General features: G+C 50.0%; 2 protein-coding genes across 5 annotated transcripts in view; both read right to left on the reverse strand.

Moving 5' to 3' along the window:
* The window catches only part of PRDM11 (PR/SET domain 11), a 100,128-nt gene that overhangs the window by 60,990 nt on the left and 20,335 nt on the right, over nucleotides 1–18,803 (reverse strand). The window contains exon 1 of one of the 4 annotated variants that reach the window (XM_064288243.1): nucleotides 305–678. The exons of the other annotated variants lie outside the window; for them this stretch is intronic. The gene's annotated coding sequence lies outside the window, so the exon portion shown is untranslated. Of the gene's footprint in view, nucleotides 1–304; nucleotides 679–18,803 lie in introns of those variants that run through there. 4 annotated transcript variants of the gene reach the window in all.
* On the reverse strand, nucleotides 171–16,035 carry LOC135232137 (basic proline-rich protein-like). The gene is made up of 4 exons (XM_064289438.1): nucleotides 15,853–16,035; nucleotides 1,630–1,669; nucleotides 519–1,290; nucleotides 171–432 (listed from the first exon to the last, which is right to left on the reverse strand). The coding sequence occupies exons 1-4, from the start codon at nucleotides 16,033–16,035 to the stop codon at nucleotides 171–173; spliced, it is 1,257 nt and encodes a 418-aa protein (XP_064145508.1).

Here is an 18,803-nt window from a genome sequence, read left to right on the forward strand (position 1 = left end):
GGGGGCAAAGGGCATGAGGAACCTACATGAGCCTGGGCACGAAACTCTGCACGGAGCACTGGGAAGGGACCAACTCCAGTCCAACTGGGACCAAGGGGTCTGGGCAGCCGGAATGGGCCTTCAGTTTGTAGCAGCGCCACCCCTCACCCAGGGGTTGCCAGCGTGTGCAGCTAGGCCCGATTTGCCTGCTCGGAGCAGGTACAGGCGGGGCCTGGGGGTGCTAGTGTGGCCGGCTGGGGGCTGGAGCCCTGACTCCCAGCCCCACCTCCTCTCTCTAGGGGAGTCTCCCCAGCTCTCCGCTTACCGCCCTCCACCACTGCACTGGGCTTCAGCCCCTCCCTCGGTGCCCCAGGGTCCTCATGCCAAGCCCAGGGACACTCTTCGGGCCTGGCCAGAGCGCAGCTCGGGCTGGGAACGCGCTCGGCCCCGGGACTGGGCGAGCAGCGTGTGTGAGTCACTACCCGGGGCCCCGCTGGCCACACCCCTGCTCCTCGGCTAATCAGCCCCCTGCTCCCCACCGGGGCCCCAAGGCCGGCGGCTGCGGCTGGGAGGGGTGTGGGGAAACAGGACGGCCTGCCCCCTCCTCCGAGCTGGCGGGGACAGGGGGCTCTGGGGCTAGGGTTGGGGGGTGCCCGGGCCGCCCCGCCCCCAGCCCCGGAGCTCGCGGGTCGTCCCGTCCGGGTATCCGGCGGGGTAAGTGTGAGATCCCCAGATCAGGCCAGCGGGGCGCGCGGGCCGGGCACAGGGGCGGCGCGGGGGCCCGGACGCGGGCCGGGGAGGGCGCGGGCTCGCTCTTCGCTCTCACCAACCTTCCCGGCGGGGAGCTCCCTGCCCTGCCCGGCCCTGCCCAGCGCCCGCCCCCCGCCCGCCAGGCCCGGCATTCCTTGCGGGGGCATGTGGCTTCTTGCCGGCCCCGGGGGCACGCAGTTGGCTGGCGTCCGGGAGGGGGGCGCGCAGGGAGCGAGAGGCAGCGGGCGCCCGGGAGGGGCGCGCGGGCGGGGGCCCGCGGCGGGAGGCCCCTCCCGGTCCGGGCTGCAGAGAAATTCCGGACCCTCCCGCGAGCTCGGGCCCACGCGGGGCGGGGGCGGCAGGCGGGCGTCTGGCGTGGGCGATAGCGCCCGGGAGGGCCGGGCCCAGCCACCCGGCGAGCGTCGGAGCCGGAAGGGCCGGCGACCGTAGGGAGCAGGTCTGGGAACGCTCGAGCTGCCCCACCGCGCGCCCTCCCGCCTTGGGATCCCAGCCGGGCGGCCTGCGACTGGACCAGGACTGACACCAGACTGGCCGAGCCGCCTGCATGGCCAAGGGTGTGGAGCGGGGGTGTGCCCCTGCCCTGCCTCTTGGCAGCATTATGTGGGGCCTCAGCGCTTGGTGCTTGGCCGACCCCAGAGGCCATGGAATGGATGGTCCCCAACCACCAGTCAGGGGGCACAGGTTGGGGATCACCAAGGCAGAACCCACAGCTAGGAGACGTTAAGTGACTCACTCAAGGTCAAGCAGCCCATTCCTGATAGAGTGCCGACTGAAGCCTAGGGTGACCCTCCAAGTAATTTCGAGACACACTCTCACACAAAAAAAGAACCCCAAAATTCAAGCTTTATGTTTCAGGTCTGGTTCACCTCCATGCCACACCTTTCACCCAGACCTCTTCCAGAATGATCACCCAGGCACCCTGTGGTGGGATAAGGCTTCAGCCCACAAGTGCAGGTGCCACATGGGGGCAAGACTTACAGGTTTGTGAAGGATCCCTGAACACTTCCTGCCCTAAAGAGCAGTTCTTACTTGGATGGGCAGCATTCACAGTCAACACAACTCCTGGCAGTAAAGTCTAGTGGTTAGGAGCCTGGGCTCTGGAGCAGCACTGCCTGAGTTCAGATCCCTCTGACTGGCTGTGTGACAGTGGGCAGGTCATGTAACTTCTCTGTGCACCCACTTCTTCATCTTGAAATGTGGCTAATTGTAGATTCTACCCCAGACAATTGTATTAAATGGACAGCGATGGGTTTGCAGGAGGCTAGATACAGTCTCTGCTGATGAGGAATGTGGCTATGACTGATGTCATTCAGGGATGAATTTATTTTAAGTCAACTACTTGCAAACTCTGCCACTTTATTAGAAACAGGCTGCCTGGAACCATCTGCATCGGGCTCCCCTGCTCTGGCCCCTCTGCCCCTCCAGCAGTCCCACCTGTATACCATGTTCCATCCTCTACCTGCAGCACAACTGGGAAACGCCCTTCCCAGTGATCCCCTCTCCTCATCACATCTCCCTTTCCTTCAGGGCACTTGCCACATTTACAACTTGCTTTTCTTAGCACGATTATTTGATTATTTATTGCCTGTTTCCCATAATAGACTGCAAGCTCCTCAAAGGCAGAATGCAGGCTCTTTTGCTCACCACTGAATTTCCAGCATCTGTAATAGTGCCCAGCACCAGTGCTGAGACCAGGGCAAGGTAAGCAAGGTGCTAGGGCATAAACTTTAAGGAGGCACTCACTCGCAGGGTCATGCATTTGCACCAGGAAGTAAGTGCCTCCTTAAATTTTGTGCCCTAGGCACCTTGCTTGCCTCCCCGGAGTCTCAGCCCTGCCTGGAACATAGAAGATTCTTTAAAAATATTTGGCAAATGAATTAATGACCAAATGAGCCATGTTACAATTTATTGCCCCCCTCTAACATGTCCGGCTGTCCACATTGAGGATCTCAGCACTAAAAGAGACTCTTAAAGAGGAGAGAGGGTGGGTTATTGTTTTGAACACTCTTCCGCATGAGGCTCTGTCCCAGTGAGCTCTGCAAAGCAAGGTGAGTGGCAGGAAATGGAGTGAGGTGGGCACCAAGGCAGTGAGGTACAGGAGAGGCTGTGATGGGACTAGATTCATGACATCTGATCCTAATAATATATTGTACATTAAAAGTGGTGTGAGCCTGGGCAAGTCACTCACATTCTTCAGGCTTTATTTAGTGTCTTCTTCAGTAAAGTGGAAATAATCATACCTTCTAGGTTATCCCCCAAAACCAAACCAAACCCATTGCCATCAAGTTGATTCCAACTCATAGTGACTCTACGGGACAGAGCAGACCTGCCCCATAGGGTTTCCTAGGCTGTAATCTTCATAGAAGCAGACTGCCACATCTTTCTCCCATGGAGTGGCTGGTGGGTTCAAACCACCTGACCTTTTCGTTAGCAGCCAAGCACTTAACCACTGTGCCACCAGGGCTCCTTAGGTTATCCCTATGAAGAACAAATTAGATAAAGGCTGGGACAAGGCCTTTGAAAGAACCAAGTGCTACTGGTTTGTAAGGGATTGTTAATACTGGATTAAACTGGCTGCCCAGAGGAAAGGGGGTGGGCAGGAAGGGACAAGAAAGATGAAGACGGAGGGGAGAGAGACAAAAAAGGAGAAAAAAGGAAAGAGGGAAAAAGTAGGCAATAGTAAGAGAAAAAAGAATGGAGGGGAAGAGGGAGAGCGGAAAAAAAGGGGGGAAAAAAAGAAGTTGGGGACGGAAAGAAACAGAGAGGGACAGAGGAAAAGAGGTATACATAAGTTTGTTAAGGCCTGCTGGGGCCCTGGTGGTGCAGTGGTTAAGCATTTGGCTGCTAACCAAAAGGTCAGGAGCTCGAATCCACCAGCCGCTCCTTGGAAACCCTGTGGGGCAGTACTCCTCTGTCCTATAGGGTCGCTGTGAGTCAGAATTGACTCCACAGCAAGGGGTTGGTTTTTGCAATGGTCCCTGGCAAACCACCTTCTTGTCAGAAATGCATTCATTTGTATCATAAAGTGGAGGTGTCTATGGGCCACCTGCTTTCATGTCTTATTTTTCATTAATATACTGCTTTCATCACATAAAGGATTTGTGATGGTTTATAACACAAATACATATTCCACAGGACAGTTAAGAAACAACTAGAGCATCAGAGGCCTCAGGAAGAAAGAGTGGCGCCAACTATACCAAGAATCTATTATAATATGGTAAGTGGCTGAGCTTTCCATACAGTTCTGAGCCTCCTGGCAGCCAAAGCAAAAAGGAAAACATGATAGGTTACAGGGTTATTGACTATATGCATAATTATGTTTTCTCTATTCTTGGAGGAGCCCAGCTGCCAAGAGAACCAAGATCAAGCCTCACTCGCATGACTGACATGCAGAACAATTCTTTTCTGTGTCTGTAAGGAAGGTTGTGGGGGCAGGGAGGGAGAAGATGGGATGTGGCAAAACCAAACGAACTTCCATTTTGAGGGAGAGAGAGAACACGGCTGGTGTCCTCCATTGGGTCCATCTCAGGTAAAGCCCCGACAGCTTTTTCTGCAGGCTTCTGACTCTGCTTGCCCCTCACGGCTGGGGGGAAAGGGGTGGTCGGCAGCCTCGCGAAGGACTCCGAGCTCCTGGCAATGCTCCCTCTCAGCTGGCTCCTCTGAGTCTGCACACGCAGAGATTAGGCACGTTGCAAACCCAGCAATGAGATGCAAACCCAGGAGGAGGGGGCAGAATGCAGTCCAGAAGCCCGAGGCTCCATTTTCATCCCTGGCAGGGTGCCAGCGTCCTGGAATGCTCAACAGTCAGTATGGCCAGGGTACTGGGAGTCTGTGACCACTTGGTTTCCCTAGAGGCTGTCACCATAAGAATCTGGCAGCTCTGGTCGCCACCGCAGCATCCTCTGCTGTCCCTTCTGATAACAAAGGGATGTGAGGTTAGGGGGCCGACCCAGGGTCACACACTGACCTCGGCTGAGTATCCCGAGTCTCCGGCCTAGTCCTAGTGCCATAAACTTAGTGACCCTGAGCAAGTCCCTGCCTTGCCCTGAACCTCAGTTTCCCCTTCCTGAAAAAGAAAAAGTCCAATTAATGCTTCTAATGGCCTCTTGCTTTCTTCATGTATGATGTCCTTGATGTCGTTCCACAACTCGTCTGGTCTTCGGTCATTAGTGTTCAACACATCACATCTATTCTTGAGATGGTCTCTAAATTCAGATGGGATATGCTCAAGGTTGTTCTTTGGCTATACCTATCCAATCTGTATGCTGAGCAAATAATCCGAGAAGCTGGACTGTATGAAGAAGAACGGGGGGGGGGCATCAGGATTGGAGGAAGACTCATTAACAACCTGCATTATGCAGAGGACACAACCTTGCTTGCTGAAAGTGAAGAGGACTTGAAGCACTTAATGATGAAGATAAAGACCACAGCCTTCAGTATGGATTGCACCTCCACATAAAGGAAACAAAAATCCTCACAACTGGACCAATGAGCTACATCATGATAAACGGAGAAAAGATTGAAGTTGTCAAGGATTTCATTTTACTTAGATCAACAATCAACACTCCTGGAAGCAGCAGTCAAGAAATCAAAAGACACACTGCATTGGACAAATCTGCAACACTTTAAAGTGTTGCAAAGATGTTACCTGGAAGGTTAAGGTGCACCTGACCCAAGCCATGGTGTTTTCAGTTGCCTCATTTGCATGTGAAACCTGGACATTGAATAAGGAAGACCGAAAAATTGAAACCTTTGAATTATGATGCTGGAGAAGAATATTGAATATACCATGGACTACCAAAAGAACGAACAGATCTGTCTTGGAAGAAGTATGACCAAAACGTTCCTTAGAAGCAAGGATGGCGAGACTGTGCTCCTTAGAAGCAAGAATGGACATGTTATCAGGAGGGATCAGTCCCTGGAGAAGGACATCATGCTTGGTAAAGCAGAGGGTCAGCGAAAAAGGGGAAGACCTTCAAAGAGATGGATTGGCACAGTGGCTGCAACAATGGGCTGAAGCATAACAATTGTGAAGATGGCACAGAACCAGGCAGTGTTTCGTTCTGTTGTACAGGGTCACTGTGAGTTGGAATCGACTCGATGAGTCCTTACAACAACAACAAACATGCTTCTAACCAGTAACCCACTGGGGTCGCATTGGGGAGGGCTTGGAGTTATTACAGGGAGTTGGTGAATTAACATGCCTGGCAAGCACTGCCTATAGAGAATAAATTATATGCCTTGAACTTATACGTAAGACAGATGTGCAAATGTGTGTGCCTTCATGATAAGCAAAATAGAAATGTACTGAAAAGTGTTATTGAATTCATGAAAGCCCTTTGACACTGTCAAAGCCCTTTGATTGTTGCAGGGCTACTCACAAGCTGTGTAACCTTGAGAAAATTAACCAACCACTCCTGCCTCAGTTTCCCCATCTATTGAGTGGGACTGGTAGCAGAACCTACCTTACAAGACTGTTTTACCCAGCGTAAAGCCTGGCATATAATAAGCACTCTATAAATATTGGTTCTTCTCATTCATTTTATTATTATTTTCAAAGTACACCAGACATCAGGCAGGCAGGTTGGCAAAATCATTTTGACATTAAAAGAGGCTCTTTACAAGCAGTAAATACCCTTAACATTGTTGTTAGTTGCCATCCAGTCGGCTCTGATTCGTGGCAACCTTATGTGTAACAGAATGAAATGTTGCTTGGTCCTGTGCCATCTTCATGATCTTTGATGTTTGAGTCCATTGCTTTGGCTATCGTGTCAATCCATCTCATTGAGGGTTTTCCTCGTTTTCACTGACCTTCTAATTTACCAAATATCATGTCCTTTTCTAGCAGTTGGTCTTCCCTGATGATGTGTCCAAAGTAGGTATATGCTTCTTATAAACCTACACTATAATCACCACCATAGAAAAAAAAAATGGAAAAGAACGTGAACAAGTAATTTGAGAAAGAAGAGGAAAGGCCGGTATGCTTTATGGAAAACCATGTTACCTTATCAATACTTGGATAAATGTAAAGTAAAGCAAATAAATACCGTTCTCCCTCTATTAAACTGGCAAAGAGTAAAGATCTCAATAATATTTGAAATTGATAAGAGTGTGGGGGAAATGGGTACTCCAATCCTACTGGCCCGAGTGTAAACTAGTGTAACCTTTCTGGAGGCCAATTTGGCAACCCACATCAAAAGCCTTGAAATGAGCTAAACCTTTGAAAAAGCAATCCCACATCCAGGAATTTAGCCTAAGGACATAAATTATGTGCAAAGATTTACCTATAAGACTGTCTTCTACATTATTTTTAATGGGGAAAAAATTAAATCTCCAAAAGAAGAGATAAGTTAATATATAACCATACAGTGAAATATTAGACAGCAATGAACAATGCTGTAGAAGAATATTAATTGACATGGAAATCTATTCTCAACGTATTGTTAAATAAAAATGAAAGTTATGTATATACTGCCCCCCCCAAGAACTCCATTGCCGTTGAGTCAATTCCGACTCATAGCAACCCTAGAGGACAGAGTAGAACTGCTCCATAGGGTTTCCAAGAAGCAGCTGGTGGATTCAGACTGCCGACCTTTTGGTTAGCAGCTGAGCTCTTAACCATTGCGCCACCAGGGCTCCATACAATGTATATAAATACACAGATTTGCATTCTGAGGTGTCACTAGTGGTTTATTTCAGAAGGTGAGCTTATGCAGTTTCTGTCTTCTTCTTTTTGCTTAAGAGGAAAAAAAAGCTACTTAAAAATTCTTTAAAGGAACACTTCATATTAATTTAGTGTAGAAATTGCTAGAGAAGATAAATTCTAAGGTCCTTCCATCTTTACCCCCTTGTCAGAGGATATTAAGATCCAACTAATTGGTTGAGAAGAATGAGGAATTCAAAATATAGACTGAGTACCAGGCATATAAACGGTAAAAACCAGTTGCCATCACGTCATTTCCAGCTCATGATGATCCACGTACGTCACTGAAAACCGAAGCGTTTTCAATCGCTGATTTTTCAGAAGTAGATCGCCAGGCCTTTCTTCTGAGGTGCCTCTGGGTGGACTCGAACCACCAACCTTTCAATTAGCAGCTGAGTATGCTGACCATTTTCACCACTCAGGGACACTTCATATAAAAAAAAAAAAAATTTTTTTTTTTTTATGTACTTAATACATATTGAATGAACGGATGAGTCAATTGATCAGTAAGGGTCCCAATATTTCAACCACAAAGCACCCGTTTTTCTTTTTCTCCTTGATCCTTCTGTTTTGAGAGACTTTGTCTACCAAACAGACCGCCTCCATCATGTAACAATTCATTTTCCTAGTTTTTCTATACACACAGCTTATGCGATAACTAGGGTTAACACACTGATTAGTCACTATTATTCTATGCAAAAGCAAAGATATTTGGCATTTCCACTCACTTGTCCTGCCTGATCTGATCAGGGAAATGTACAATTTTCATGAAACTTTTTTAATTAAAAAGAAAAATGCAAAAACAAGCAATTTGCAAGAGAAGAGAGACAAATGGCCAATATGTTTTATGAAAAATGTGCAACCTTATTAACACTGAAACACAAATTAAAACATTTGATAGCTCAGTGAATAGAATACTAGACAGGAATGAGAATGAACAAATTACAACTACATACTGTATAGTATGGATGAGTCATGACGCTGAGCAAATGAAACCAGACCCTGAAGAGGACGTACTGTATGATTCCATCTATATAAAGTTTGAAAAAATAAATAGGCAAAACTGGGATGCTAGAGGTCAAGGCAGTGGTTATCCTTGGGAGTGACTGGCCGGGGGCATGAAAGGGGCTTCCAGGGTACTGGTCATGTTCTATTTCTTGATCTGGGTGCTGGTCCTCTGGGTGTGTTAAGTTTTCAAAAACACATTGAGCCATCCTTTTATAATATGTGCATTTTCCTATATTTATTTATATGGTAATAAAAACAGAAAAATATCTCCAGGGCCCTAGAATCAAAACCAAACCCATTGCCACTGAGTCGACTCCGACTCATAGCGACCCTATAGGACAGAGTAGAACTGCCCCATGGGGTTTCCAAGGCTGTAATCTTTGAGGCAGCAGGTTGACACATCTTTTTCCCGCTGAGCGGCTAGTGGGTTTGAACTGCTGATCTTTCAGTTTGCAGCCGAGTGATTAACCAGTACCCACTAGAGTGAGCAAGGAACTCCCAGGTAGAGACCTCCAACCCTGCTCAGCCCCTAACTTCACAGCCGAGGGGGCTGGGGTCCAGCCAGCTAAGGCTCCTGCCCTGGTCAGAGCAGATCAGGTTTCACGCCTTCATCTGCAGGGCTGTTTTCACTAAAGCGCCAGCTGTGCAGCCGCAGGGCCAGGGAACACATTCTCCCAAGGTGGTCCCTCCTGCAGAACTTTTTAAAGGTAAGGTCTTGACTCCCTCGTTGGTAAGGCTTTGATAAGAAGAGATTGGAAGAAGTAATGTCAAGGCTCCTGAGTCATGGCAGGGGGTGGCCAAAGAGCAGTGCCATTTTTATGGGTTTGCTTCCCTAGCGGACCTGACTAGTGCATCCCCAGCTTCCATGCCTGCTTTCCTCCCTCCCAGCAGAACCAGACTTTGTTCAGATGCCCCACCTCCCTCCCATCACCCACTGCGACTCAGGAAAAACTAAGCCCATGCCCCAGATGCAGTGATGGGCTCAGACTGTTGCTGTGGTTAGCTGCCCTTGAGTCGGCTCCAACTCACGGCACCTTATGTATAACAGAATGAAAAATCGCTGGTCCTGTGCCGTCTTTGTGATCATTGCTGTGTCTGAGGCCATTGTTGTGGCTATCATGTCTGTAGCTCAGATTAAACTATACGAATTATGGCAATACCATCCTCCTCCCCAGGGACTGGAGCCCTGGTGGCACAGTGGTTAAGGGCTGGGCTACTAACCTAAAGGTCAGTTGGAATCCACCAAGGAGAAAGATGTGGCAATCTGCTTCCATAAAGATTACAGCCTTGGTAACCCTATGAAGCAGTTCTACTCTGTCTCATAGGGTGGCTACAAGTTGGAATCGACTCAACAGATTTGGTTTGGTTTGGTTTTCCCCAACGTCTGGATCAGAAACCTGGCCCTTAACCAATCAACACATGGCATTCCCCTCCTGATAATTATTGGTCCAAGGTCAGACACCTGACCCACTTCGGCCCAATCAAAGGGAAGGGGAGGACTTTTGAAAGAGAAAGCATGCAGCCATTGTTGCAAATGGCGGCCACGTTCAGATGTCGGCAGGAAGCAGCCTTAGGATGAAGTCAGTACATCCCAGCAGAAGGACTGGGACTCTGATTGACATGGATGGGCTGCTGAATCAGCTGGTCCAGAAGTCAGCCCTACCTCTGTACTTCCTGTGACTTTATTGTCCAAGCCCTCTTAGGACACGGATTCTGTCACACACAGCCAGAAACCATCCTCAGTGGTACACTGCCCCACCAGAACCCTGGCTGTGCTTCTGTAACGCATTCCCCTCCACGGTGCCTTGGTGTACAAGGGAAAACCAGTGGGGCTGCAGCATTTCACTACTGGCCACCCCTCTCCCCGAAGCCCCAGAGCTGAACTGAAGCTATAACCCCGGTCATTCTGTCTCATGCGTTGTTGGTGGGAGTGTAAACTGGTGCCTTTATGACAAGCAATTTGGAACTGAGATCATTTAAGAAATGCACATAACCTTCAATCCTGCAATTTCACTTCCAGGAATTTCTCTGAGACATATGTGCAAAAGGATTCATTGCAGCCTTGTCTGGATAGCAAAAGGCTGGAAACAACCAACATATCCATCTGGGGTTGGCTGAATAAATGACAGCCATCCACACAACACGCAGCTTTTTCAAAGGAAGCAATGAAACAAACTCAGTCCTCCTCTCCACGGCCACCCCCTGGTCCAAGCCACCACCCCTCTTGTGGCATGGCTGCAGTGGGTACCTAACTCGTCTCATTTCCCTGCTTCCACTCTGTCCCTACAGTCCATTCCCCACCCACAGGGCGAGCCTGCTGGAACTCAGGCTGATCAGGCAGCACCCCTGCTCCAAGCTGTCCAGGGTACCCCATCTCCCATAGACCAAACACCAGAGCTCTTCATTGGTTTGCAAGCTGGACATAGTCAGTCCCCACTTGGAGACCTCATCTCTCCCCATTCTCCTGGTCCTGCCCACCACAGCCACAGGGCTGCCTTGATCTGCCTCAAATACTGCACGTTCCACCTTGAATCTTTGCACTGGCTGTTCCCTTTGCCTGGGATGCTCTTCCCCCTGACACCCACATGGCTCCTTTGGGCCTTTCCTCAATGTCACATTCTCCAGCCACCCTATATAAAATTGCACCCCCCCTCCCATTCTTTCTACCCTCCTTCTTTGCTTTAGGAGTCCCTGGGTGGTGCAAACAGTTAATGCGCTCGGCTGCTAACCAAAAGATTGGAGGTTTGAGTCCACCCAGAGGAAAGTTTGCCCTTGGCTATTGAGTGAAAGATCAGGGGTTTGAATCTACCCAGCATCATTGTGAAAGTCTGCTTCCATATGATTGTTGTTGTTGTTGCTGTGTGCTGTCGAGTCAATTCTGACTGATAGTGACCCCATAGGACAGAGTAGAAGTGCCCTATAGGGTTTCCTAGGCTGTATTCTTTATGGGAGCAGATTAAGTCTTTCTCCAGCAAGCAGCTGGTGGGTTGGAACTGCCAACCTTTCTGTTAGCAGCTGAGCGCTTAATCACGAGAAAATCCTGTGGAGCACATTTCTACTCTGAAGCACATGGGGTCACCATGAGTTGGACTCCACTTGCCAGCATGGGTTTTTTTTTTTTTTTTACCTTCATTATGCTAATGAAGAAGACTGAGCGTTTAAAGCAAACTGCCCAGAGTCTTACCTGGGGCTCCTAAGTGGTGGGGCCAGGATGTGAACCTGGATCTTCCAGACTCCAGAGGCTCTAAGTGTGATTTGCAGCCTTCCACAGGCTGAGCTAAGGATGTGCCAGAACACCTGGCCCAAGCCCTTCCTTTCTAGAGGGGGAAACTGAGGCTCAGAGAGAAAGTGACTGGCTCCAGACCACACAGGAAGACAGCGGGAGATAGGACCCCACCACTGCCCACTCTGTGCTCCACGGCCCCCTCATCCAGCCCTCCGTTCTCCCTGCCTCTCCAGGATGGCTGCCTGGTTCTCCTGCCTACTCCTCCCTGCTGCAGTGTCTCCATTTAGGGAGGTAAGACCCCAGTGTAACACCACATGGTTCTTTTTCAGCATTTCGACCACAGGGAAAGGAGTTCCACTCTCTGGCCTCTGAGACCAGACTGGAAGGCTTGTGGAAGAGGGGCTGCTGGGGCAAAAGAGGCCCAATGGGCCTGGCACCTGCCCTGTAGCCCTAGCACCAGCCTGTCCTCCTGTAGTCTCCTCCTTCTCCTCTTTTCTCCCACCCCCTCATTTCAGCCCCACCCCTGCCATTCTCAATGGCTCTTTAATAGTTTGTGCAGTCTTTCCCAGAGTCTCAGAATCAAAAGGAACCTCAAAAGTCATCCAAACCCTTGCTCCTTAAAGTGTGGGCCATGGACCAGCAGCATGGGCATCACAGGAGCTGTCGGAAATGCAGACTCCTGGGCCTCACCCCAGACCTCCTGAATCAGAGTTTGCCTTTTAAGGAGATCCTCAAGTGATTTGTATGCACGTTCAAGTTTGAGAAGCACTAGCCTACATCGCAAGAGGCTTGAATGCCCGTGTGTATCATCACCAAGCATGCGTCAATACCTCCAGTAATGCGGAACTCGCTGTCAGACAGACAACCCACCATTCCACCTCTGGACAAGTAAGGCGTGTGTGTGCACACTCTCGCTAGTACTCACACACACGAGAGAGGCAGTCCACAATGGGCCCTGGTGTTCCTGCACATCCTTGCTGAGTAAGCCAAATTGTAAGGTATAACTATCCTCTCAAAGGAGCCCTGGTGGTGCAGTGGCTAAGTGCTTGGCTGCTAACCGAAGGGTCACCAGTTTGAACCCACCACCTGATCCACAGAAGAAAGATGTGGCAGTCTGCTCCTGTAAATCTTATAGCCTTGGAAACCCTATGGGGCAGTTCTACTCTGTCCTATAGGGACGCTGGGAGTCGGAATCGACTCAACGGCAATGGGTTTGGTTTTGGTTAACCATCCTCTTACCCTGAGCCATTTCTGCATCTAGTCACACCAGTAATTAAGTAGGTCAAGGCGACCACAGCGTGACTACCGTGCAACTGTTCCCACTGGAGAACGGGAACTGCCTTGTTTACTGCTGGCTACAAAAGGTGCCAAGCCCTTAGCCCTGAAGCCTCAAGAAACCGAGCTTCACAACCCACTAAGTGCAGAGTCAACCATCTGAGCCCACTGCATCACCCTGTGCGGCTTTGGGGTGGGGTAACTGGTGCTACTACGCTGATGGTCCTTCAGTTTGCTGTAATATGCCATCTTGCTGGTCCATTAAGCCTTGGTCACTCTCAGCATCTATGCTATGAAACTGGTTCTTCCCTGACTATTGATATAGATCCAAACCAAAAAGCAAACCGGTTGCTGTCAAGTCAATTCTGATACATAATGACCCTACAGGACAAAGTAGAACTGGCCCACAGGATTTCCAAGGGGCAAGCAGCTGGAAGATTTGAACTGCCAATCTTTTGCCTAGCAGCCGAGTTCTTAATCCCTGTGCCATCAGGGCTCCTAAATATAGATATAGGATGTAAACATAGAGATATATATAGTCATTGTTGCCATTGTTGTTTGCTGCCATCATGGGGGCGGCCTCCAACTCATGGTGACCCCACGCGCAATGGAACGAAATGCTAGCCCAGTCTTCTATCATCCCCACAATCAGTTATAGATCAGAATATTGTGATCTATATGGTTTTCCAAAGTAGATTGCCAGGCCTTTCTTCCTAGTGTATCTCGTCTGGAAGCTCTGCTGAAACGTGTTCAGCATCATAGCAACACACGAGCCTCCACTGACAGACGGGTGGTGGCTGCCAGAAATCAAACCCAGGCCTCCTCCTGTACTGAAGGCGAGAATTCTACCACTGACCTAGCAGTGCCTCTACATAGTCACTGTTGTTGTGTTTGGTGCCATCGAGTCAATTCCGACTCATAGTGACCCTATATGACAGCAGAACTGCCCCGTAGGGTTTCCTAGGCTGTAATCTCTACGGGAGCAGATCTCCAGGTCTTTCTCCCACAGAGCAGCTGATGGGTTCTAACCGCAAACCTTTCGGTTAGCAGCCGGGTGCTTAACAACTGTGCCACCAGGGCTCCTTCTATATAGTCATCAGTGGTCACTTATTAAGAATTTATTAATTGCCTTTTCACATATTCATAGAAAGGCTCATAACAGGAAGGCTCATATTAAGATCTTTCTTGAACACCTACTTTATGCCAGGCTTTGTGCCAGGTGAACTTCATTTTTGCTTTATCTACTTGATCCTCTCTGTGACCCTGTAGGGTGGATCATACCCCCCTTTTCACATTAGATGAAACTGAAGCTCAATTTCAAGAGTAACAAGCAATATGAATTATCCGGACACAGGAGATAAAGAAGTCAAGAAAAAACAAGATCATTTCTGAAGTAAACAAAGAACAAAACAATTTGAAAACAATGATACTTGCAAATGCAAGGTGGTACGATCACTAATTATTGTAATTATCGCTTGGCAAGCTTGCAGAAACAAACGGGCATTCTGGGATTTCTCTGGCCAAGCTGACAATCTCCACATTGAGAATCACCTGTGGGCAGGTGACACTGTACTAGGAAGGTGAACCTTGGAAGGGGAAGACCTCCATCCCAGTCCTCTGGGAAGGAGGCAGGAGGACACAGACGTGGCTGGTGCCAGGCTATGCCGGCCGTTTCACACACATTGGGGAACACCTCCACTCATTCACTGTCTTGTGTGTACATATGCTACCAAGTTCCAGGCACTGTCCTAGGTGCTGGGACCCTGCACTGAACAAGGTCCCCACCTTCACGGAGTTTGTAGCCAGGTAGAATGTCTTGGGCTTGCCTGCCAGTATCCATTCCCTCTTGGGAGTGCCCTGGTGTCTGTCCCTGAGAGCCCCTTTCCCCAGATGCTCCACCCTAGGGGTGGGAGTGTGACGAGGACCGACCAATCGGAGCTCGTATCTGCCAGATATACTGATTGGTGCAGGGCAGGGCTCAGCCAATCAATGAGCTGCAGTGTGGGGGGCTTTGGCAGAAACTGCTGGGAACAGAGAGACCCTTCCTCTGCAGGCGTTGCTGAAAGAATAGGATGTAAATATGGATCTGCTGGCAGTCAGCCACTGTGCCACCATGAATAAGAGTCTGCCTATGAATGGAGACAACACAGAAGAAAGCAGAGTAAGATGGACAGACCAAGTCCTGATAACACTGTGCGAGCCCCTTGATCCAACTGTGCCTGAAGCTCTCATGATCCTCCTGGACTTCTTACTTTGCTCACTCCATAAATTCCATTTTTGCCTAATCCTGCTTGACCTGAGTTTCTGGGGATTTAAGAGTTGCCAAGTGGAGAGAGGATGGGAGGTCAAGTTAGTCCTTTCAACAACCTAGTGAGTAGAGCTTTGCTTAACTTGTTTTTTCAGATAGGACATGGAGACTCAGAGAGGTTAAGTGACTAGCACAGGACTACACAGCTTCGCTCTGAAATCTGCCCAACTCATAGCCCATGCTCTTTCTACTACTCCAAGGTGGCAGTCTAGAACGGTAGGTGACAAGTTCACAGATAACTACAATCCCAGGGGTGGGAATCTTCCCTGGCAGGGAATTAGGGGCTTCCTGGGAGTGGTAGTCCCTAAGGGCTAATTAGGATGAGAAGATGCTCCAATCAGACACAGGTCTAGAGAGAGGTGACAGAAGAAAAGAAACACAGGTCTTGGTGGCTGTTCTGCTTTCAGTTTTTTATTTTTGCTTTAGTTACCTACTTTGCAGAAATAGATCTCATGTAAAAATGTGGATATTCAGCTTTTTTGGAAAATGGGAAGCACTGGCAACACTAGGTGGGTGGTCCCACAGAGCAACAATGTGCTGGAGCTGGGTGGTAGCGTCACTCAAACAGGACAAGGCACTCACTCTGCAGCTCTCCAGCAGGCCTGCATCATTCATGTATGTCCCTGCCTGGCCTGGGGCATCTGAGTTTGCCATCTGCATGGCAGAGACCAAAGTCTTGTGCCGACACTGTCCTCTGAGAACCCGGCCTGTGGCCTCCTGGAGAAGCTCAGATGAACCAGGGATGTTGGGTTGCGAGTTTGCCATCCTCGCGCACTCTCCACTCTGGCTGTTCCCAAACCCTAAGTACTCAGAACAGTTCCTGGCACCCAGCAGGGCCTCAGCATATGCCCGGTGAACGGATGAACAAAATGAGACATGGAGCTGGAGGCTTCAGGGACTACCTTGTCCGGGACCGTGTAAGCTCACCCCCAAGGGGCATGGGAGAGGTAAGCACGACAGGAACAAGCAAGGCAGCTTGGTGTAAAAGTTGAAGGCATGGGCTCTGAACAAAACTGCTTGGATGCAAATCCTGGCTCTGTCATTGACTAACTGTGTGAACCAGGGAAATCATTTCACCTTCTGTGCTTCTGGAGTTCCTGGGTGGTACAGATGGTTTGGGCTGCTAACCGAAAGGTTGGAGGTTCAAGTCCACCTGGAGGCACCTCAGAAGATAGGCCTGGTAACCCACTTCTGAAAAATCAGCCATTAAAAATCCTTTGGAACTTAAAGCACAATAAAAATTATTTAAAAAAAAAATCCTATGGAGCCTGGTTCTACTGACACACATGGGGTCCCCATGAGCTGGGGTTGACTGGACAGCAACTGGTCTTTCTGTGCTTCCGGCTCCATAAAATGAGGATAATAAGAGTCAAACAGGGTTGCTGTGAGTAAAGAGGACAGAGCCAACGCACGTTAGCTGTTAGTCCTGCTTCTTCCACTGATGCACCCACCTGAGGCAAACCCCTTGCTCCCTCTGAACCTCAGTTGTACAAGGAGCTTGGGCTTGATTCTGTGTTAGGACACACCGGCTCTGGCATCCTGGGACTATGAAGAATCAGCCTTCAAACAAACTCCTGGAGCCGGGCCACAAAGAAGCACCCAGAAGATCACAGGGGTCTCTGCAAACCATTTTGCCATTAAGGCCCGGCCAGATCCAAATGACCACTGTGATGAAACCATTTGGTTCCAGTCCCCTTAGATTTAAGCCAAGCTCCAGCCCCAGGATCTGCTGTGGGCTCATTTGCCCCAAATCATGATGACCCAAAGGCATAGGGACACTGCTGGCAGGAACCAGGCCTCTGGGCCCTCTCTGTGGTCCTGGGTAGGGGCCCTCCTGAGAGCACACAAGCAGGGCTCACAGCGGGTGTACCACTGCGGCTGGCACACGGGCACCCAGCTGGCAGAGCCGTTTCCATTTCTCTCACACGCCCCCGGATGGGAAATGATTCATGAAAACCAAGAAGGTAAAATTAGCCCAAAGGCTGCCGAGTAATTTATGCAGCCAACAACTCTGAGAGGGCTAGAAGGCCCACGCTGCCAGCTCAGTGGCTCCCTGGGGGCTGGCAGAGGGCAGCCTGGCCATCAGCAGCCTTTCTCTCTGGGGGTCTTCTATTTCTGGACTCAGCCTCCAGGGCTGTTGGCAAGGCTTCCGGAGCTTTCTGTGACCTTCTCCTTGCCCCATCAACGACACTGGAGATCTGCTGAGGGTCAGCAGGTCGCTGCGAAGTCCAACAAGTCAACTGATTTCATCCTTACCTTAACCTAGGGAGGGAAGTTTCACCTCCCTTATTTTATAGATGAAGAAACTGAGGCTCAGAGAGGTTAAGTGTGTAGCCAAAGTGGTAAAGCCAGGATTCGAACACAGATCTCATGAACTCCAAAAGCTGTGCTTTTCCCACCACGTGGTGTCCTGCCTCCTAGGCCCTGAGTTCTCAGGGTTGGGCGAGGGGAAAAGACCCAGTGCCGGCTCCTGGTAAGCACCACCACGCCCTGCCTGGTGCTTTTCACAGTCTGGGGACTACTGAACACTCAACTCCAAGCCCAGCTGTCCCAGCTTGCAGGATGGAGGGTCCTCAATACCCAGGTCTCTTAAAAAAGAGCTGAGAAAGTGTGAATCTAGGCCCTGAGGCATAAATCACACTCCTTAAAGTGGGGGCAGAATAGCAAGTATGAGCAAGCCCCATGGTCTCACTTCACAGGGAGGTACACCAAGGCTCAGAGAGGGGAAGGGACTTTTTCTAGGCCACACAGCACAACTGTGCCCAAGCCTATGCTCGAACTCGTATCTCCTGAGTCCCACTGCAGAGTCCACTGCCAGAGCTACTTACAAAGAGAACATGTAAGGTGTGTGGGGGGGGGAGGGAGGGTTTCCTTTACACAGTGGCAGCTGAGGCAGGACCCACCCCCTGAGCAGCAGCCCCACCCAGGGACCAGCAGGTGCCCAATGGTCTAGTTCTGCCTCAGGCATCTGCCCCCATATTTGGAACCCACAGGGGACACAACTGGAGAGGCTTCTCAGAGGGCAGGAGGTGAGTCACACTGGGATCCTGCTCTACAGCTAGGGGACTTTGGGCAAGTTACCTCACCTCTGAAACTAACGAAAAAAAGGTGTGTATGAATCACCCAATAGGCTGTGAGTGCTTAGGAGGCATGCACGCGTCCAGCACTAATGCAGTCACGGTGCCCGCTCTCAGCCCTGCTGGCCCCTAGCTGTGCCCAGAGCAAGCTTGTCTCCAACCACGGGCAACACCCCAAGGCCAGCCATGCAGAGAGAATGTGCCTCTGTCCCTGGGGGCGGCCAGCTGGACGCCAGTGCAGATAGCCCGGAGCAGCACCACCCACCATCCAGGACACAGGTCAGGGCAGCTTGGTGGCATTGTCTACCCAGAGTGATCACAGCCTGCATGAACCAGGCATGGCCAGCACCTCATTGGACCCTTTCCATCGATGCTGGAGGAAAGGCATGTTGACACTCACTTTATGGTGAGAAAAGTGACAATCAGAGAGGTGAACTCACTTGTCCAAAGCCTCAC

This window comes from Loxodonta africana, chromosome 7, assembly GCF_030014295.1.
Source record: "Loxodonta africana isolate mLoxAfr1 chromosome 7, mLoxAfr1.hap2, whole genome shotgun sequence".
NCBI classification, from domain to species: Eukaryota; Metazoa; Chordata; class Mammalia; order Proboscidea; family Elephantidae; genus Loxodonta; species Loxodonta africana.

Coding starts and splice junctions, on each gene's coding strand:
- LOC135232137 (XM_064289438.1), bottom strand. CDS start 16,035: ATGGCAAACTCGCAACCCAACATCCCTGGTTCATCTGAGCTTCTCCAG. Junction 1,291..1,629: donor GGAAGAGGTCTGGGTGAAAG/GTGTGGCATGGA, acceptor TTGGCCATGCAG/GCGGCTCGGCCAGTCTGGTG. Junction 433..518: donor CCGCCGGCCTTGGGGCCCCG/GTGGGGAGCAGG, acceptor CTGCTCGCCCAG/TCCCGGGGCCGAGCGCGTTC.